The following is a 23,286-nucleotide window of genomic DNA, read 5'->3' on the forward strand; positions in this document are numbered from 1 at the left end:
CCATTGTACAACGTACATAGAGTTCTGTTTGAGGTGATGAAAGGGTTTTTGAAATAGAGGGTGGTGATGGTTGCACAACATTATGAATATGTTAAATTCTGACTGAATTGTACACTTGAAAATGGTTCAGATGCGAAATTCTCTCTCTCTATATTTCTATATATATATTTCACCACCATTGTTTTAAAAAGTATTCATGAAAAACGTTGGGAGGATGGGAAGTTCTAAGAGAAGAAGATAATATCAAGGATTCAAAACCCAAAATGTCTTCATTGCCTCTCTTTTGTCAAATGTGGGCTTCAAAATGAAGCCTGTGAACGTGACTTTGGTAGTAGTGAAATATATCCTCTGTGGCACTGGGCTACCAAACATCCTGGTGGCTTCAGAGTGTGGGAGAAAATGGGTGTCCCTATGTCCTTAGCACCTGTGAGAGACAGATGTCCTCAACTAGAAGGGGCTCCTGTTACCAGTGGGTGTTCAAGCCCCATGGCTGGTGGGAGTGTGTCTTCTGTACCTGACCTTGGAGTTATCACTGCCCATGGTGCTGAAAATACCCTTAGGGACTTAGTAGCCCAGGGACAGCTTGGGGCTCACATTGTCAGGCCCAGGCTAAAGCTTTGGGTGTTAGCTTTCAACTGTTCAGACCTTTCTCAGCTGGACAGACCAAATACTCTTTGCCAATCTTGAGAGCATGATTTTGACATAGAAGTTGAAATTTTTTGTTCCAGGTCATGCCAAACTCTTCTTAGACCATTTCACTTGGACAACAGTAAGGCTTCCCTGGTAAAGACCCAAGACTGTATTACTAGAATTGATTTTTGGAAAACTACCATATTTTGTGGATGCAAAACTCAACACACGCTGAGTTTTAAACCTTTCATTTCTGCTTGGCTAAAAAGCTATAGAATGAAAGAAACTGGTTTAACACACTGAAATGATGCATCAATCACCTTTATTAGATGTAACCCTAATTTAGTTTTCCCTAACACAGTAATATATCACTTTTACTGTTTTGACATCCATAAAGCAAACCACCGCACTGCAGAATCACCCACATGCAATTGAGTACCTGATACAGGAATTCTGATTTTGTGAACAATGACAGAAAAGATAACATCATCTCATTAAGAAAACATTTCCTCAGACAGCTGGTTTCATTTTGACTTTCTCTAAAGGAGTTGTAGCAAAGGGCTATTTCAAAGGTTGATTCTTTCTCCTTTCACAAGTCGAGTTTGACGTTTCCAAACATCCTGGAAATAATGACAAACAGAATGAGTTTATGGAACACTTCAACTCTATTCACCGTAAGACAAAGTAGATTTCTAGCATCTACAAATGGTTAAATAGAAAAAAGTATCTCCACAACAGTCATATCAGTCAGTAAATAAACCATACTCGGAGACTTTAATTTATTTGCCAACAGCTAAATAGTGTTCAATAAACTAAAACAGTGAGTCCCCAAACTGTCAGGCATATTTTATGGGGCAGTCTTGATGATCACAGGTATCCAACCGGCTGAGTATGATGTCTGCTCACAATACAAACAGTGTACTACCCAATTTTCTGTTTTCCTTTGTGTTGTTTGCTGGCCCCATCCTGACTGGTCCACTCCTGTCTAGATCACATCATGAAAATGATGTCCTGGGTGACTGGTTTGTTTGTTTTCTTTCTTCTTAATGAAACAATTTAGACTTCCATATTTATTTTTGTTTCTTGTTTATTTTTGAGCAAACAGCAAGGTATGGTGGGAAGAACAATTTTAGAATTCGACGTGACTCTGAAATCCAGCTCTGTCACTCATGTAGCTTAAGCCAACCTCTTGGACTCTTTATTTTCTCATTAGGACAATGGAGCTATAAGGACTGCTCCATTGGATTGGGTGAATAAAATAAGAAAAGGGATATGAAAGTGCTTTAGTACCTTACAAAGAGCTATACATGAGAGACTAGTACAGTTATACTAACTAAAGCTGATTAACTATCACTTAGAGGGTAACTAAAATAAATATAGGAGGTAATTCATTGAGGTACAACCTTCATATACCTCAAACAGAATGTATATATATTTTTCCTGCCTAAATACTCAGGGTGTTGTTCAGAAACCACGGTTGGCATAATATGTTCCCTTTGGAATGCATTTTAAGGACTGGACAAAGGGAGAAGGACAAGACTTTCTATTATCTTCAAATGTGAAATCAGAGCATTTTCTGATATGGGATGTATTTATAGATCCTAAGGGGAGAAGGGGTAAGGGTGAAGTAAGATTCTTGAGCTGGGAAGTTGTTTCAGAGGATGACTCCCACCTGCATGGTAGCTACCATTGGTGTGCAATGCTCTTCAAAGTACTAGAAGGCCCAGAGTCATTACACTCAGTTCTCCTGGGGGTCATGTCATCCCCATGGAAAATGCATGCATGTGTAGTTATCTAATGCAAATTAAAAAAAATAGGATCAGCCTCTTGGTGCAGAGGCTACAAAGCAACTGTGTTTACTTATTTGCCTTGACTGATATTTGTCTATTGATCAGCAGCAGCATTGAATATCTCCAGGTTAAAAACAAATAATTCACAAGTGACATTTGTTTATTAGGAAAGCATACGAAATATTGTCTCATGCCCCCTATTGATAAGAAGCAGTGATCTTTAATCTCTGCTACATGCAAGCTACGCCTCTTACTAAACTCCAGATGTAATCTGACCCAAAAAAAAACTTGCTTGAGGTTTGCTTTCTGGGAGTCTTATTGGATTTCCAAATGCACAAATACTGTACTCTATACAACTAAAGGAGGCCTATGTTTGATAGCTCAAACCTTTACCTTTCCTTGTGCATTCAGAAGGTAGCCTTTTGTCCTTCATTTCCTCTGCTCTAAATCTGTTTTCTATTTCCTTTCCTACCTGTCCATCCTGGAACACAGTAGCCCATGCGCCACAGAACAGCCCAAAGACATAAAGAAGCAGCACACAGTTCTCAGCGTCCCCACAATGGGGAAGCAAGTACAACCTGAGATTCCACTGTCATTCCTAGTGGGTCTCAGCAGCTTTTCTGCAATGAGCTCTAAACCAAGCACTTTATACTTTCAAATTAAGTCAGGTATGAGAATTATTAAACATCTGAAGAAAAGAAAAAAATGAGACTTTTACCTTGTCATTTCATAAACGTACCTTGAACTTGGTGTCTTGTTTAACCTCTAAGAAATTACTTTTCAACTGTAAAACTTCATTCTCAATGTTTTCTTGACTGGTGCCCTTCACATCGATGTAGTGGCAATTGGCATCAGCAAAATGGCAGGAAATTGACTGTGTGTAGTGAACCCATTAACATGAGGAAAATCATCCCATTAACACCAGCATCCAAGCAAGGAGTCTTCTTTTAGAAAGTCAATTATTTCACTCACATTTGATTTTTAGATTTAAAGCTGTCCCATTGTGTCCTAAATCAGTCTCTTTGTGGCTGTCTCTTTTTTTTCCAGATAAAGGCTAATTGAGAAATTACAAGAGGTTTTCAACTAGCTGTGATATTTATTTTCAAAAGGGATATATGGGGCACGAAACACAGTCATGTAATTAAGAGATCTTTAACTTTTTAGTATTTGAGTTTTCTAATGAGTGGATGTTGCCCAGTCCTAAAAAGGAATGTATTCCGGGGTTTTTCACCATCTTCTTAGTCACAGAAGTTAGATACTCAACTGAATTTGTAACAGGTTGTTGTTTTAGTGGTCACAGATTATGAAAAAAAAATTTTAAACCTGAAAATACCTTGTGAAGGAAAATAATACAAACACACCGCCTCTTGAATGAAAAGGTCACTTAAAGTCCTATGCGATTCATACATAGTACTCATCTTTTTTCCTTCTGAGGGTAAAACTGTGGTTACTTTGTCCCCCCCATTCTTAAAAACGTTATAAACAGATCTAAGCTGCAAGGTAGTAGTTAAAGCTCACCTTCCTCATCACAAGTTAGTTATCTTAAGGTGACCACACTTGTCAGGACTTCCTACTTTGCCCAAAACATCAACTTTCTAGGCAGTGGAGTCATAAACTCCATTTCCCGTGTAAGACCCAGTGCCATGCCAACCCCATATTGGAGCCTGAGGCAAAATGGTAAATGAGCACTCCTATGTACATGTTTTTAAATATTTTCCAGCTTTACTGAGATATAACTCTCATGCAACGTTATATTAGTTTTAAGGCATAAAAGATAAAGATTTGATATACGTATATATTGCAGAATGATTACCACAATAAATTTAGTTTAAATCCATCACCACACATAGCTACAAGCCTTTTTTTTCCGATGAAATCCATTCTCTGAGCAACTTTCAAATATACAATAAGGTATTGTTAAGTGTAGTCACCATATTGCCCATTTCATTCCTAATACTTATGTACCTTACAACTGGAAGTTGGTACCCTTTGACCACCCTCACCCATTTCGCCCACCCCCTGCCTCTGGCAACCATCAATCTGTTCTCTGTTTCTATGCATTTGGTTTTTTAAGATTCTACATATAACTGAGATCATATAATGTTTGTCTTTCTCTGTCTGACTTCTTTCACTTAGCATAAAGCCCTCAAGGTCTATCCATGTTGTTGCAAATGGCAGAATTTATTTCTTTTTTTTATGGCTGAATAGTATTCCACTGTGTGTGTGTATATATATATACACACACACCACATTTTCTTTATCTATTCATCCATCGATGGACATTTAGGTTGTTTCTATGTCTTGGCTATTGTGAATAATGCTGCATGAACACGAGGGTACAGATATCTTTTCCAGATAGTGATTTTGTTTCCTGTGAATAAATACCCAGCAATGGAATAGCTGGATCATGTGGTAGTTCTACTTTTAATTTTTTGAGGAACCTCCATATTGTTTTCTATAATGGCTACACCAATTTACATTCCCAATTACGTAATTTTTTAATGGTTAATATGTTTTCAAAACTTAAAGTAGTTGAAAAATATTGAAAAATTGCAGAGTTGGTATACTAAAACTCACATTACTTGTATCGTTGTGCCGCTACCCCCTACTCGCACAGTCCTGAGGGTCCTGCTAGTGAAGAGTCTCATCTTGTCTTTATTTAACATTGTGGCATTGTGCTTGTCACAGATTTTGTTGCATTAATTTTTATTTATTAAAATACTACACTAAAATATTATATAACTTGATTGCTGAGTTTTTTGACACCTCCTCCCAAATTTTGCCCTGAGGACAGTCCCTTCTCATCTCCCTCTTATCCCAGTCCTGTTGAGCCTGGTGGAAACAGGAATGAATGGAAGACGAAACCTGGGAACTAAGCCTTGGTCTCAGGGAGACAACAGGGGTTGTGTGACAAACTGGAAAGCCTCACTCAGCACCAAAGAAACTCCCAATATTTAGTACTGACAGCCATGTTGCCATGGGGAAATGTGAGCCCACAGTACTGTCAGATTGCATTTTAGAGAAGCAAGAAATCTGGGAATTGATGAGAAGTTGCCCCACGTTTAATGTAAGCAATGAAATCAAAGGTTTCAAAGACTCTGAGGCTAGGGGGTGAAAAACATGGCTGCCTGCTGAATCTGATTTCTGGGTGGTCAGTTCAGAATCTTTGTTTTGGATCAATAATATTTTCCTATAGCAATGATGTTATAAACCTTCTTCTTCTATGGTTACTATGAGCTATACGCATGCCAAATGTTATTATTTCAGTATGGCAGTCCTTGTTTTTGCTTCCAAAAGCATAAGCTGTCAGCTTTACAGTGAGCTCTTTCTCTGAAGCAATTCCATGAATGTTCATGATTCAGCATCAATAGGGTTGAAAGCCTGAGGTCACCTGGTTTCTTACTGATATGAGCAAAAAAGCACAAGGTAGACAAATATATTTTCTGGTAAAGAAATCAGACTAAAGGCCAATTTAGTTAAAAGACACAAATCTTTTTTTGTGTGTGTGAGGAGGATTAGCCCTGAGCTAACATCTCTTATCAATCCTCCTCTTTTTGCTGAGGAGGACTGGCCCTGTGCTAACATCCATTCCCCACTTCCTCCATTTTATATGGGACGCTGCCACAGCATGGCTTGACAAGCGGTGCATCGGTTCGTGCCTGGGATCTGAACCCCTGGCTGCTGCAGCGGAGCACCACTTAACCGCTACGCCACTGGGCTAGCCCCAAAGACACGAATCTTTTAAATGTTAATATACCTTGAAATTTTTATTCTAACTCATTTGTCTCTGAAAAGTGCAGCAATGTTGAAACAGCAGCTTAAAACAGTTTTGCTTCCTTAAAAACAGGTCGATTAATTAAACCTTGCTCAATAACAGAGACAACACTGTGCATGTGCCCGGTGGGAACCATTGCCCCAGATGACCCCAGGACCAAGAATCTTTCTTCAGTAAGGAAAATCTGGCTTCCAGCAGCCCAAGTGGCTTGATTAGCATAAAAGGACTGATTCTAGACTAGCCAATCAGCTTACACTGCCTCAGCCGTAGCTTAGTCGCCCCTAACTCCTTCAATTCACCCCCAAACCTTGGATCAGAGAGACAGATTTGAGAGCCTTGCCTCCTGTCTCCTTGTCTGTCAAACTCACAATAAAGCCTTTTCTTTTCTCAAAAGCCAGAGCCATAGTACTGGCTCCTATGTGTGTTGGGCAGTGACTGCTTGCTTGGGTACAATTTCTGGAGACCACAAAGGGACCGTGGTCCTGTGCCCACCTTCCTGAGGCTCTGCAGCCCTCAGCAGTTTGTGAGCTCTCATTGCTGATCCTAAGGGGCTGCCTAGAACACTTTCTCTGGAGGCTCAGCTGACTAGACTCCTCTATCCTGCCACAGCATTCAGGCTCCTGGGTGCTTTTTTAACTTTGCAAAAAGAAACCGCTTCTGGATCAAGATGTCTCTGGCCTCTGAGTAACTTGATGAAAGCGACCATCCCTTACCTCAAGTCTCTCATTTTATCCCCTGGAAATATAAGTTTGACTTGTATTCTAGGGAATCCTGGAGGGTGAGTCCCAAATCTTGTGCCTGAACCACCCAAGATAATTAGAAACAGGATACAAAGTTCACTCCTGAGTTACTCCTGGTAGTCCGGTTCTGAGTACTCCTGGCAATTTGGTTATGAGGATTCCTGGTAGTCTGCCTCTGAGTAATCCTAGTAGTCTGGCTAGCATTCTGATCTATGTTATATGTGGAATTGTATTGTATATAATTGTCTATTAAAGTCACTTATCTAAATTGAATTGGCTGTCTGGGGACTAAGTATACTGGTGATTATAACAAATTCCCTTTAGAAAATAACTTTATGAGGGTCTTCTGACTCTGAAGAAAAGAGGCACTGTTCCGTCTGGTCCTTTGGGACATTCTCAGGTGACTGGGGATTTTATGGAGGGTCCAGGGCATCGGCTCATGATGGGCAATGGCCTCATAGCGACCTCTTTCTGAAGAACACACCTTTGCAAACCTTCACTGTTCACAGTGAAGCAGTCACCAGCAGCAGCTCATCCAGGGGTTACTTGTCTGAATTTTGCTGGTGTCAAAACATCTACGGGAAACAACCCACCCTTGGTCATTTTAGGGGGAGCTGTTCCTGCAAGCACCACACCCATCAGACCCTAAACACCACCCCTACAGTGACGTCAGCATCATGGCGGAGTGAGCTTTCCCGTGAATTCTTCCCCCACAAGATACAATAAAAGCAACAGCCACAGACCAACAACGGAATCCCAGACAGTGAAAAGCTAGAGCAGAGGGATCCACACTGCCGCACATCTGAGAGCGGAACGTGCTGGGCCCCCGGAGGAAGTGGGGAGAGGTAAGGAGAACTCCGCTCCCTCCCCATCAGATCAGCGATCCGGTCCGCGCGGCTCCCAGAGAGGGGGGAGGGGCGGCCCTCGGCGGGAAACTGTAGCTCTTCGGGCTCTCTCAGCCAGTGGGAAACTCCCGCACAGAGGGCTCAGAGGAGCCACAGGGCTACCATCAACATCTGAGCACCCCAGAGAGCGGATAAAGAGGGGCAAACGAGAAGCCTCCCACGTCAGGGACCCAGAGGGCAAAAGAGAGAGCTCCCCCCTCCCCGCAACCCGGAGTCTGCAGCTCGACCAGATCTAGCGATCCATGATCCATCCGAGGCAGACCTGAACAAACTGGACTGGACCCGTGGATCGCAGTGGGGAAACAAAACAAAACAAAACAAAACAAAACAAAACTGCGGATCGCAGCAGAAAAACTGGGGCAGAGCGCAGGGGGCTTAGACTACATAGCCCTTTACCACCAGACAGTGGCGGCAGGTGGAAATTGCAACCAGAGACTTCCAGGATGAGGAAAATCAAAACCAACACAGGAACCACAATGCAAAAATATATGAAATCACCAGACCAGAAACAAAATGACAAGCACCCAGAAATCAACCCTGAAGACACAGAAATCCATAAACTAAATGACAGAGATTTCAAAATAGCTATCATAAAAACACTCAACGAAATACGAGACAACACAGACAAACAATTAAATGAGATTAGGAGTTTCTTCACAAAAGAGATTGAAATCATAAAGAAAAACCTATCAGTGCTGATGGAGATGAAGAACACAATGGAGGAGATAAAGGAGAATCTGGAATCTTTAAAGAACAGAGCTGACAATATGGAGGAAAGAATTAGTACTTTAGAGGATAGGAATACAGATATACTCCAGATGGAAGAAGAGAGAGAACTAAGACTAAAAAGAAATGAAGAAAGACTCCGAGAAATATCTGACTCTATTAGAAAATGTAACATAAGAATTATAGGTATTCCTGAGGGAGAGGAGAGGGAAAGAGGAACAGAGAGCCTATTCAAGGAAATAATAGCTGAAAATTTCCCAAATCTGGGGAAGGAGCAGGAAATACCAGTAAGCGAAGCCAACAGGACGCCTATATATATTAACAGACAAAGGCCTTCACCACGACACCTAGTGGTAAGGCTAGCCAGAGTCAACGACAAAGAAACAATATTAAGGGCAGCTAGACAAAAACACCACCCCTACAAAGACTTTGTTTGTTTTGTCCACCCCTAAAAAGCCCTCTAAAATGAGAAATGTGAATGGTATACCAAATGGTAGCCCACTGGGATGCATTCTTCAGAATTGGGTGATGCTCAGTCATGAGCCCATGAAGAAGGAGAAAATGATGTTCCTTTGTAATATGGCCTGGCCCCAATACTTGTTGGGATCAGGTGAGGTGTGGCCTGAGAACAGGCCTTTGACCCCCATGATACCACCTTGTAATTAGACTTATTTTGTAAAAGGAAAGAAAAATGGCTAAAGAAGCACGCTTGCCCAAAATCTAACACCTTGAGTCTTTCCACAAATGTTAGTGGAAGAGATTAAAGCATAATGAAAGCATAAAACATAATAGTTCTTTTGTAAACTAGTGAGTTTTGTATTGTACTTGATTCACAGCAAAAATTTAACAGCAGCTATAAGGTCTGTGTCTGTATCTGCCTGTGTGTCCATGTATGTCTTTATGTATGTGCTGTATATGTGAGATTTTTCCACCTCTGGATGGTATAGCCAAAACTAAGAGCTCTATTTCATTGGCTTAAAGTAAGTGCTTAGAATAAATTATTCCCAAATGTAATAGAAACTAAACTAAATCTTTTTCAAGTTAACATGATATGAAATAATGTTTGGCTTATTTAAGTTTGTTGGTTTGATTGAAATAGGCAAGTGATTATCACCATTGGATATGAGGCAGACAAGTTTCGAGGGTAATCTAAACAGAATCATTAGGAGCAAATAATTTAGGTGTGAGATAAGAGTTTATAGATAAACTTTTAGCAATAATTATATTTCTTGGATGGAAAATTCATTGAATATCTAGATCATTTCCAAAAAGATAAAATATTAGAACTCTTGTCTTCTTATTAGAGAGAAATAAAAAAAGTGTTTGGGTCTTGTGCTTTACTAAATGATTGTACAATGAAGTAACATGTTTCTAGAAATTATAAAAGGTATTCATAAATTTGCCAAGCCACAGAATGCTAATGTAAAAGACAGTTTATAATTGCTTAGTTCTTCATGTTCACTAAAAATTAAAGTTTATAAGGATTAAAGATTCTAATAATACATATGATTAAAGCAACTAAAAATTAATAAGGAAAACATCTTTGTATTCAAAGGAAATAAGATGGATGTTTTCAGTAAAGAAAATGTAAGGAATGGAGAAGTTTTTGTTTGTTTTGTTAAGAGAGATCAATTTGTTTTAAAGTACTAGAAAGGAGGGAAGACACAGGACCTATTCTCAATGTAAAAAGAAAGTTACATAAAGTTTGTGGAAGACAAACCCTGAGGAAAAGTTTTGTGCATGGATTAAAATAAATTTACTTAAGTAAATAAGTTTTAATATCAAAAGTAAGCTGGTGCAATATTAGAATTTAGTTTTCTCTCAAGAGGATAATTTTCTTGAACTTTTAGTTCTGTTCTTCATAAAAAGATTATAAAAAATTTTTCTTTACCTTTGTGTAAGTCTACCTAAAAGGCAGAAATTATGTTTTCTCAAAATAATTTCCTCTGTTCAAAAAGCTCAAGTCTCTCTATTAAGAGAACTAAAGGTTTTTTTTTTAACTCTTTAAATAGTGTTTTAAAATCTTGACATTTCTGAAAAACTTCCCCAAAATCAAAATTCTAATTAAAGTCCTGAAAGTAACCTTGAGAATTTCCACCAGGCCCCTAGTACTTGTCAATGAATTTATTCTCTCTTTCTATGAAGAGTGAGATATTAAACTAATTAAGCTTAGGTGGTATGCTAAATTACATGGGAAGCATAGTCAAATGATGAGAAAACAACTTAGGTTATATTGCGTGGGTGAATATTATTAATATAAATGTTTTTAAAATTATATACCACTCCTCAAATTCTGAATTGTCCTGATTATCAGTTATAATAATAGTTACTATATTAAAATTTTATGTGTCACAGAAATAACAAAATTTCTTTGTCAATTGAAACTTTTAAGTCTTTTTGTCATTTGCAGACAGTTTTACTCTGATGCTTTTACAAATATGTTTCATCTTCAGAGAGATTCATGGAAAGGACTCTGACACTTCCTCTAGAATACAGGTTTCTGATAAACTTTCAGATCATAAAACTGAACTGGGTAAGAAGTTACAGAACTCCAATGGGAGAAACTGATGGCTTCATAAAACTGCTAACAAAAGACCAAGATCAAGAGTTGATTACATGGGACTGAATGAACTGATGAGGATGATTATAATTTTTATGACTTTTTGTATAAATTATACTTTCTAAGCAAAATTGAAACAATTATCTTTTTCTCCTTACCTGATCCCTCCAGAATTTAGAATGAGTGAATATTTTATTTTCCTGACAATATAGTTATGTGCATAAGTTCAATAAGAATCTGTTCTCCTTATAACAGGACACAGTTGGAAACATAGGTTATATTACCAAGGCTTTGATAGGCATGGCAGTTTTCTTTTTGCATGGAAAGATTCACCCTGAGCTAACATCTGTTCCCAATCTTCCTCTTTTTTTATTCTCCCCAAAGCCCTAGTACATGGTTGTACATCCTAGTTGTAAGTCCTTCTAGTTCTTCTATGTAAGCCACTACCACAGCATGGCTACTGGCATATGGGTGGTGTGGTTCAATAACTGGGAAACAAACCTGGTTCCCTGAAGCAGTGAGAGCTTATGTAAATAATCTGGCCAAATTTATTGTTGCAAACCAATTAGTCTTAATTTGGCTATCTTTGGTAAAAATGAAGATGATTTTAGAAAGAAAAATTATGTTTCAGTAGAAACTATAATACACATTCTAGTTTCATTAATTGTCTTTGAGGTTTTGATTTCTCCCTGTAAATCAGACTGAATCCTGGATTCTTCTAGTTTCCTGAAATACCCAACAACAAATCTCCAAACTAACATTTTCAATTTTTTCCATCCTTTTCATTTGGAATCACTGAGAACTGAAACCACCCTTTTCCCTGAAGCCCTACAAACTAAAGCTTGACAACTTGATATAAATTTAAGAGAGATCACCACGATAACCCATGTTTAGACAATTTTCATGCCTGTTGCTGTAAAAGCCACTCAAAAAGTTTGAGTGTCTCAAACTTTTGAGTGTCATCAAAAAGTTGATGTCTGATGACATCATCAGAGACACTTCACACTGCAAAAGATGCTTCAACCCTGACATCCAGAAATCCTCTTGACTGGCTGTCCCCTGGGCTCACAAACCGGTTTATAATTTGCTCCAACCATTAACTTTGTTTTGCTTTTTGTTTCCATAGATAAACTTCTTATTAAATATCTGATTGCTTGCTTACATAATATAGGCAACAAAAGACTCAGAAAGAAACTTTGAGCTTCCCCCAATCAGCAGGAAGTAGCTAGAGCAGTCATCACCCTAAATCCCTCGAGACTGAGGAAAGTACAAAGAAAATGGGGGAATTGAAATAGCACATAAAACACTGACTAGCTTAAATGAGTTTTACCTCCTTAAAACGAGTTATTGATTAATTAAACTTTGCTCAATACCAGAGACAATATTGTGCATGTGCCAGTTGGGAACCCATAACCCCAGGATGACCCCAGAACCAAGAATCTTCCTTCAGTAAGGAAAATCCAGCTTCCAAAAGCCCAGGTAGCTTGATTACCATATATACACTGATGCAAGACTAGCCAATCAGCTTCATGGACCCAGATGTAGCTTAGTAGCCCATAACTCCTTAAATTTCATCCCAAACCTTGAATTGGAGAGTAAAAGTCGAGAGACTTGCCTCCTTTCTGGTCAACCTTGCAATAAAGCCTTTTCTTTTCTCTAAAGCTGGTGCCATAGTATTGGCTTCTATGCTTGTCTGGCAGTGGGCCCGTGCTTGGTAACAATGTTAATGCATACCTTCCGGAATCCTTGAGTTTTATTCCGACCAGATCCATGGATGAGCAAAGGATGAAAGAACACAGTGTCTCCCTTCTCCATCACGAGGTGAACCCGGGCATTGTTTTCATCATAGTCCTGGATTCCATGGAACATTATGTTAACTCCCCCCTAGAACACATAAGAGAGGCCACATCTGTGTTTGAGGAAGTCAATTATTAAAAGCTTTATCAATGACTCATCAGAAAAAGCACAGTTTCTCTAAGTTTTTCCAAGAGAAAAGGATAAACTAGATTCTTAAAAAAAATTCAAATACGGGCATACCTTGTTTTCATGTGCTTTGCTTTACTGTGCTTTGCACATATTGAATATTTTTACAAGACTCTCCACCAGCAAGGAGAGTACAACTCGCTGAAGGCTCAGATGATGGTTAGAATATTTTATCAACAAAGTATTTTTAATTCAGGTATGTACATTTTTTTAGACATAATGCTATTGCATACTTAATGGACTACAGTATAGTGTAACCATAACTTTTATATGTACTGGGAAACCAAAGAATTCATGTGACTCGCTTAATGTGATATTTGCTGTACAGAGGTGGTCTGAAACCAAATGCGCAATATCTCCGAGGTGTGCCTGTATACAAAAGCTTCTCTAATGTCTTTTTTTACAAAGTCACATGTTGATATTAAAATCATGGATTTCTGGGACCAAATGAACAGTTTGGAATTTCTACCTACCCTTCATTACTGAATAATAAATGAAGATTTAGATCAGCTTTGCATTTTGCAGTCAACACAGGAGACCACCTTCCCAGCCTGAATCCATAATCATTCTTTCCCAACATGAGATTCCCCTCACCTGGAACTTTGGATAAATCATTCTTCTATTACTCAGGAGTATCTCTGGAAAGCGAACTATTTTCCCAAACTAAGGGAGAGAAAATGCTCAATATTTCTGAGCTCATAAACCACTGATGTCATGTCCAGAGTAAAAAAAGAAGAGCAGTAAATTCAAACATTGTGCTTCTTTCTAACTATTTCCAAAGTCAGTTAATGATTTAGGTAATGGGTTATGTCTTTTTTTCAGTTATGTCTCATTTTTTAAAAGTTAAAAGGAAAAGATACCAGTATATTCTAAAGAAAATTCTTGGATATTTACATAAGAATAGATCTTCAGGGTATTCATTGCACATTTTGGAATAAAAAAAGACTGAAACAACTTAAATGTCCATTATTTCAAGAATGAATAAATAAACTAATATTATGGGATACTCTATGTAAATACATTGGATCTTTGTACATCAACATGGAAAGACTCCGAAAGCAAGTCATAGACTAGTACGTCTATATCATTTACTTAAACTTTTTAAACACCCAAGATAATACTATATTGCTTATGATACATTCATATAAACTTTCAAAAAATAAACTAGAACAGAGATTCTTGATATTTTATTGCCATAGTTGAAGCCTAAGAACCCATTCACAGAATGTTTTTAAATTGTTAAAGTAAAGCATACAGGATTTCCAAAGAAAACAATTAGAATGAATTATAAACACTGTTATCAAATTTTTGATATATTAACACATACGTTTGTTTATTAACAAATTAAATAACATGACCTGATTGTGGGTCTAGTAACCACAATAATATCAAAATAGTACTGAGTGTAAATAACATTCCAAGATATCTGCAAGAACTGTATATCACTCCTTGACAATGTCATGAGAATGAAGTGCATGAAAGCAAGAAATGATTTAAAGTTTACAAGCCTTTATGAGGGGGTTGTCATTTCAGGGCGGCAGCATCCCATTCCCCTTCCTGAGACTATCTCAAATTCCTTTGGGGAATGACTCCTTCCCTACTGGACTGTGTTGGCACTTTGATCCAGTGTGATTCTCTCATGGCCAGGGTGGATGGGTGACTCAAAATAACCCAGTCTGACCTCCCACTGGGGCCTCTTTGAATCTGAGCAGAGGAGCAAAGAGACCAGACATGGTCAGGGTTCAACTGCCCAGGCCAGGTGCCCTACCCTGACTGTTGCTGCCAAGCAAAACCCCCCCTTTCCTGCCCACCAGAGCTAGCCAGCCTTTTCACGGATTCAGCATGTCCCTACCGCCCTCAAAACACTACATTGAATTAAATCAGCTGGAGCCCACTTCTGCCACTTGTATCAAACCTTCCCTCAACTTAATTGATGAATCTCACAATTTCAGATTTTACAACAAAATTCAGACTCAATGTTTTCACTAAACACTAATTATCAGTGCAAGAATTCTAACCAACTGACCAAGTCGTCCTTAAAGCCATAGCCTTTTCTCCCTGTAGAACAACAACTCAAACTTCCTTCCTTAACAACACGTGCTTTTCCCATTCTGACCATCATTATGGGGTTTCAGGACCTTATTGTCTTATACCTAAAATGCTAATAATCTCCTCTCTGGTTTCTCTGCCTCTGGACTCCTACATCTCTAGTATATCCTGCCCAGACCCCAAGATTATCATTCCTGAAGTACCGCTTTGATCTCACCCCTCACGGGCTCAAAAGCATTTAATAGTCCTCTAGCATCAAGAGCTAAATCAGTAAACCACGGATCAGCAAGCAATGAAACTCAGCAATTGAAAGGAACGAGCATTGGTGTTTTCAAGTTCTTTGGATAAATACCCAGCAGTGGAATAGCTGGATCATATGGTAGTTCTATCCTTGATTTTTTGAGGAATCTCCATACTGTTTTCCATAGTGGCTGCACCAGTTTGCACTCCCACCAGCAGTGTATGAGAGTTCCCTTCTCTCCACATCCTCTCCAACACTTTTTTCCTGTCTTGTTAATTATAGCCATTCGGGCACCCCTGTGTTCATTGCAGCGTTATTCACAATAGCCAAGACTTGGAAGCAACCTAAGTGCCCATCAAGGGACGAATGGATAAAGAAGATGTGGTATATATACACAATGGAATACTACTCAGCCATAAGAAACGATGAAATCCAGCCATTTGTGACAACATGGATGGACACTGAGGGTATTATGCAAAGTGAAATAAGTCAGAGGGAGAAGGTCGAATACCGTATGATTTCCTTCATTAAGTAGTAGATAACGACGACAATAAACAAACACATAGACACCGAGATTGGATTGGTGGTTACCGGGGGGAAGGGGGGAGGGAGGAGGGCGAAAGGGATAATTCGGTATATGTGTGTGGCGATGGGTTGTAATTAGTATTTGAGTGGTGAACATGACTTAATCTATGCAGAAATAGAAGTATAATGATGTACACCTGAAATTTATACAATGTTATAAACCAATGTTACTGCAATAAACAAAAAATTAAAAAAACAAAAATAAACAAAATAAAATAATAATAAAATAACAAAAAGAAAGGAATGAGCGATTGATACATTGAACAGCATGGGTGAATCTCAAAATAAAAATGGTGAGTGAAAGAAGCCATATTTAAGAGAAGAATATATATGATATGATTATATTTATATAACATTATAGAAATGCAAACTAAGCCACAGTAACAGAAAGCAGATCAGTGGTTGCTTGGGGAAAGGGAGGGAGAGAAGGAAGGGACTGTCTTGATTGTGGTGTGGTTTCACAGGTTTAGATGTATATGTGTGTGTGTGTGTGTGTGTGTGTGTGTGTGTGAAAAATTACCAAATTGTAGAATCAAAATATGGACAGTTTATGTCAATTATACCTAAATAAAAACTTTTAAAAAAAAGCTCTTCCAGCTTCCTAAACAAAAGAAGTTTTCTAGTCCCCCCAAATGAAGTGAAGACTCATTGACAAAACAAGCAAGGTTCTTTCTGATCTGGGTCTAATGCACCTTTCAGGCTCATCTCCACTGCTGCTCCCCAAATGCACACCCAGCCCATCTAGGCTATGAGCTCCCTGGGTCCCTCCCACCCCATAGCCAGGTTCATACACGAACTTGACCCCAGTGCTCCCCATAGCCACTTTGGTATAGAACATGCTACTCTGTCCCTCGAGGCTTGGCTTAAATACGAGCACTCCACAGAGCCTCCACTGGTCTCTCAGGCTGGAAGGAGACAAATCCTCCCCCTTGCCTACTCTGAGAGCCATCTTTCAGATGTAAGACTTACTTGGCACTTGTCACACACCTCTGGTGTGGCAGTGTTTCTGTCTTAACTCTGCAATTAGGCTTTATAATCTCGGATCCTACACAACACCTACCAAAGTTCCCCACATTGGTTGGCTTTCAAACACTTGTTGAGAGAACAAAGATGATAATTTTATCTGACATCCTTGAATTTTCCCTGATCCTAATTGGAAATCCTAGAGCAATATTTTGCTAAGAAAGGAAATGCCATTATATTGGTAAAGCTCTTTATGTATACTGATGTGAAATCAAAACATTAAAGGAGATTCTGGTCAAGACCCAGCCCTGGGCCAACCTACCTCCCATTGGGGATAATCGTGTGGCTTCAGGGAGCCTTTGTGTGTGCCTGGGAGCACAGCCAGACAGCCATTGTTCCGGTCGACGTGCTCCATGGCCGTCCAAGCGCAAACAATGTTATTGCTGGGCCTGAAGGGGAAATAGTGCAGATCCTGGTGCAAGGGATGACGGGATGTCTTCTTGCCTGAAACAGAACCTGCTGTTAAAACATGCTCAAGTCTCAGAATTCTTCTCCTCTGTCTGAAAAACCAGAACAGTGACCTATCCCAGCCAAAGCCAACAATTTCAAACAACATTTAGAAAATCAGCCTTGAGTGATAAGAACCACATTGGAATACCAAATCAACATGGCAACTCCAGATCCTATACTTTTTACTGGGTTTCTGGCAGCTGAGTACTAAGACACACTATTTTCTAACAAGATGTGCATATATCATCAGCTCTATTGTTATATATTCCTCTGTAACTCTGGTTTGGACATAGAGCCTAGTTTTCAAAAGAAAATTTTGATTAATTAAATTGAAGAAAGTAGTCAAATTTGAGGTCCCCTGATAGCCTTCTAAGTGGCTGATGCAAAAAATATCAATGAATTAACTAACTAAATAAGTAAAAGTACTCTCAGAGGTTTTGCCACTACATGTAGTAGAGGCATCTGGTGTACAAAAACTGTGTAGAATCAGACACCATGACCATATTTACATTTTCCCTGGTTTTGCTCTCTGAACTTGGTCCCTTGGCCACCTCATCTCTCCAGACAAGACATCCAGGAAAGGAAGAACTTGGTGATGTTAAGCTACAGGCCTGTGACAGAAACCTCTCCTAGAATCAGGAGGAAGAAAAGGTAGAAAAGGAGGAAGGATCTCTAATTCCTTCCAAATTCCTTCCATATATTTTTTATATATATATATATTTAATTTTTTGTTTATTGCAGCAACATTGGTTTATAACATTGTATAAATTTCAGGTGTACATCATTATACTTCTATTTCTGCATAGATTACATCATGTTCACCACCCAAATACTAATTACAACCCATCACCACACACATATACCGAATTATCCCTTTCGCCCTCTTCCCTCCCTGCTTCCCCTCTGGTAACCACCAATCCAATCTCTGTCTCTATGTGTTTGTTTATTGTTGTTATTATCTGCTACTTAATGAAGGTATTCCTTCATATTCCTTCCAAATCAGTCTCCCTGTGAGTCAGGTCTTGAAAGCACCATTTTAGTGTCATGTCAGAATCATGGCAGAGTAACTTGTTCCTTTTTTCTCTCCTGTCTAAGTTATAACCAGAAGGACACCCATTGACCAACAAAGGACTCCCTGCACAGCACACCAGAATTCCTGAGAGATCCGTACAGTTATACACCTGAAGGTGGGTGGATTGGACCTCTGAGAGGAACTGGAACTACAGAAGCAACCTCCTCCCCCCAGTGGCAGTGATCCAAAATGCCAACATCCCCAGCAGTGTCATGGTGCCCTGACCTAAGCTTTGAAAAATTGCACCAGCATGCACCAGGAACCAGAGGCTGCAGGAGCAGACATGGCACTCATGGCTTAGCCCTTGTCCACTTCCAGCAGCGGAAGGTGGCACCCACGACCTGCAGCTTCAGGAAACACAGTGGCGCCAGTGGCTCAGCCCTCTCCACACTCCTCAGGCAATGGCAAGTTAAGCCTGGTCTTTACAACAGCAAGGGCTGCACCCAAACTGCAGCTAGTTCAGCAATGGCAGTGATGCCCTGATCGGAGGTTTCAAAATGCACACTGGAACCGGACACCAGAGGTTGTAGGAGCAGAAGTGGTGCTCAAACCTCAGTCCTTACCCCGCTGTCAGCAGTGACAAGTGGCACCTATGACCTGAGGCTTCAAGAGTCACAGCAGAACCCAAGACCCAGCCCCCAGTAGCAGCACCCCCAAAACCTTCTCTACCAACAGTGGGGGCTGGCAAAACCTGGGCCCCTGGCAATGGCAGAGGCACTCATGAATCAAATGCCTTTGAGAATAGTGCTGCCAGCACCCCCAGATAACCTAGGAACAGTAGCACAGGTGGTGCATCTGGGAGTGGCACCTGAACTGGAAGAGAGCCCACAGAAAGCCAGTGGGTAAACACATGACCCAGGCAAGCCCAGAAGGAGTAGAGGTGCTTGCAACCTGGTAACCCGGGTGGTGACACCTGAACTCACAGGGACATCATAAGCAGCAAGGCACCAGGAACCTGAGAGGCACAACCAGCACAAGGGCATTGACAACATGTCTAGCAGAGGCAGTGGAGGGTGAAAAGTGCAGGCTCTCAAATACAAACAGAAGCAGCTCAGAATCAAAGTATCCAGAGCTGTACCCCCAAAAGAAAGGTGGTTACTACCACAAATGCACCAGCAGAGGATCAACTCATCAAATACCGTAAAGAAATAAAGTAACATGGCAGAACAGAAAGAGAATGACAACTCTCCAGAAACGCAACCTGAAGTCACAGAAGATTGCAATCTGAGAATTAAAAATAGCTGTCCTGAAGAAACTCAATGAGCTACAAGAGAACTTAGAAAGAAACAAATAAAATAGTGAACAGACGGAGTACTTCACCAAAGAGATTCAAACTCTAAAAAAGAAAACCAAACAGAATTTCTGGAGATGAACACAATGGGATGAACAATAAAGTAGAAAGCATTAGAAATAAAGCAGACCATATGAAAGAGAATTAGTGAGCTCGAATATAGAAATACAGAAATGATTCAGGTGGAAGAGGAGAGAGAACCAAGATTTCAAAAAAATTGAAGAAATTCTAGGAGAAATATCTGACTTAATTAGGAAAAGCAACACAAAGATAATGGGTATCCCAGAAGGAGAAGAGAGGGAGAAAGGAACTGAGAGCTTTTCAAAGAAATAATAGCTGAGAACTGGGGAAGAAACTGGATATACAAGTACATGAAGCTAACAGAACTCCTAATTATCTCAACACAAAAAGACCTTCTCCAAGGCATGTTATACTAAAATTGTCAAGAGTCAATGACAAAGAAAGAATATTAAGGGAAGCCAGAGAGAAAACAATAACTTTAAAAGGAACCCCCATTAGGCTATCAGTGAATTTCTAAGCAGAAAGTCTAAAGGCTAGGAGAGAGTGGAATGACATATTCAAAATATGGAAAGACAAAAACTATCAGCCAAGAAACTCAACAGTGAAAAACTGAAAGTTATTCCTCTAATAACAGGAACAAAACAAGGATGCACACTCTTGCCACTCATACTCAACATAGCATTGGAAGTCCTAGCCAGAGCAATTAGGCTAGAAAAAGAAATAAAAGGCATACACATTGGAAAGGAAGAAGTAAAACTATCACTGTTTGGGGATGACATGATTCTATATTTATAAACTCCTAAAGAATCCATCAAAAAACTACTAGAAATAATTCATGAATACAGTAAAGTGGCAGGGTACAATATCAATATAAATTTCAGGCATATTTCTATACACTAATAACTAATGACAAACTAAGAGAAACAGAAATCAAGAATACAATGCCATTTACAATCACAACTAAAAGAACAAAATACCTATGACTAAATTTAATCAATGAGGTGAAATACCTATACACCAAAAACTATAAGACATTATTGAAGGAAATCAAAGAAGACATAAAGAATGGAAAGATATTCTGTGCTCATGGATTGGAAGAACAAACATAGTTAAAATGTCCATATTATCTAAAGCAATCTGCAGATTCAATGCAATCCCAATCAGAATCCCAATGATGTTTTTCACAGAAATAGAACAAAGAATCCTAAAATTTATATGGAACAACAAAATACCCTGAATAGTCTAAGAAATCCTGAGAAAAAGAACAAAGCTGGAGATATCACACTCTCTGATTTCAAAATATACTACAAATCTCTAGTAATCAAAACAAAATCAAACTACTGGCAGAAAAACACACACACAGATCAATGGAACAGTATCAAGAGCCCAGAAATAAACTTGCACATCTATGGATAGCTAATTTTTGAAAAAGGAGACAAGAACATACAATAGAGAAAAGAAAGTCTGTTCAATAAATAGTGTTGGGAAGACTGCACAGTCACATGCAAAAGAATGAAAGTAGACTATTATCTTACATCACGCACAAAAATTAACTCAAAATGGATTAAAGACTGAATGCAAGACCTGAAACCATAAAACTCCTAGAAGAAAACATAGGCAGTATGCTCTTTGACATCAGTCTTAGCAGAAACTTTTTGAATACCATGTCTCCTCAGACAAGGGAAACAAAAGAAAAAAATAAACAAATGGGACTACATCAAACTAAAACGTTTCTGCACAGCAAAGGAAACCATGAACAAAACAAAATGACAACCTACCAACTTGGAAAAAATATCTGCAAATCCTACATTCCATAATGGGTTAATATCCAAAATATACACGGAACTCATATGACTCAACAACAACAAAAAGAACAACCTGATCAAAAAGTGGGCACAGGATATGAACAGATATCTTTTCAAAGAAGATATACAGATGGCCAACAGGCACATGAAAAGATGTTCAACATCACTAATTATTAGGGAAATGCAAATCAAAACTACAATAAGATATCACCTGACACCTGTCAGAATGCCTATTAATAAAAAGAAAAGAAGTAACACATGTTGGAGAGGATGTGGAGAAAAGGAAACCTTCATGCACTGCTGGTGGGAATGCAAACTGGTGCAGCCACTGTGGAAAACAGTATGGAATTTCGCAAAAATTTAAACATAGGATGTCAGCAACATGGTGGAGTGAGCTGTTCCCTTTGTCTCTCCCCCTTTTGAACTACAACTAGATGGACATTCATTGACCAACAGAGGAAGCCTACACAGCACAACTGGACACATGAGAGACACATGCAGCTATACATCTGAGGAAAGATGGCCTGACCCTCCGGGAAGTGGTGGAGATAGGTGAGCACTCCCTACCCGCCCCCACACAGCCCTGTGCACACACTGGGTCACTTTCCAGCCTGACATGAACACTCCGCAAGTGGAAACAGAACATGCCCCAGGGCAACTGTGGGAAGAGAGAGTGGCATCCCTTAGCCTGATGTGATTGCTATCTTAGTGAGGCGGGGGGAGCCCATTGTGCCCCTGTGGCCCCAAGGAGTGGTCCTGAATGGGTCCACATGAGAAGCCCTGCCCACCAAGCACAGTCCACACAAGTGCCTGAACGTTCTCCAGGTGTGCTCCAGTGCAAGCGACCACAGTACCCACACAACTTCCAGCAGACACGGTGGGACCAGAAATTCTGCTCCTGCTCTCCCTAGTAGTAGCAGGTGGACTCTGCGACCTAAAACTATCACAAATGCCCCAGCAAAAGATTAGTTCATTAAACAGCATGAGAAACCATAGCAACAGTTCAGACCAGAAGGAAAATGACAGTTCTCCAGAAACCAACCCTGAAAGCACAGAATTTAAAATCTAAATGACAGAGAATTCAAATGGCTATCATAAAGAAACTCAATGAGATACAAGAGAACACAGAAAAACAGTTCAGTGAGCTCAGGAATAAAATGAACCTCTTCACCCAAGAGATTGAAATTATAAAAAAAAAAATCAAGCAGAAATTCTGATATGAAAAACATAATCAATGAAGTAGAAAATAATATAGAATGCTTAAAGAATAGAGCTGATGTTATGGAGGAATGAATTAGTGATTTAGAGGATAAAAATATAGAAATGCTACAGGTGGAGGAGAAGAAAGAAATACGATTTTAAAAAAATGAAGGAATTCTTCAAGAAATATCTGACTCAATTAGGAAAAGCAACATAAGGATTATAGGTATTCCAGAGGGAGAAGAGAGGGAGAAAGGAGCAGAGAGCTTGTTCAAAGAAATAATAGCTGAGAGCTTCCCAGACCTGGTGAAGGAACCAAATTTAAAAATAAACTAAGCCAATAAAATGCCTAATTACATCAATGTTAAAAGACCTTCCCCAAGGCATATAATAGTAAAACTGGCAAAATTCAATGAGAAAGAAAAAATATTAAGGACAGT

The 23,286-nt window shown here is 39.3% G+C and overlaps 1 protein-coding gene across 1 annotated transcript in view; it reads right to left on the reverse strand.

Annotated features, from left to right (window-relative positions):
* Positions 1 to 1,196: 1,196 nt before the first annotated feature.
* The window catches only part of LOC131398890 (phytanoyl-CoA dioxygenase, peroxisomal-like), a 42,180-nt gene continuing 20,090 nt past the window's right edge, over positions 1,197 to 23,286 (reverse strand). The window contains exons 6-9 of the mRNA XM_058532817.1: positions 17,270 to 17,451; positions 12,861 to 13,010; positions 3,160 to 3,294; positions 1,197 to 1,250 (exon numbers count right to left, since the gene is read on the reverse strand). Of these exons, the coding sequence (XP_058388800.1) occupies positions 1,197 to 1,250; positions 3,160 to 3,294; positions 12,861 to 13,010; positions 17,270 to 17,451 (521 nt within the window). The remainder of the gene's footprint in view (positions 1,251 to 3,159; positions 3,295 to 12,860; positions 13,011 to 17,269; positions 17,452 to 23,286) is intronic.

This window comes from Diceros bicornis, chromosome 36 (assembly GCF_020826845.1).
Source record: "Diceros bicornis minor isolate mBicDic1 chromosome 36, mDicBic1.mat.cur, whole genome shotgun sequence".
In the NCBI taxonomy this organism is placed as follows: Eukaryota; Metazoa; Chordata; class Mammalia; order Perissodactyla; family Rhinocerotidae; genus Diceros; species Diceros bicornis.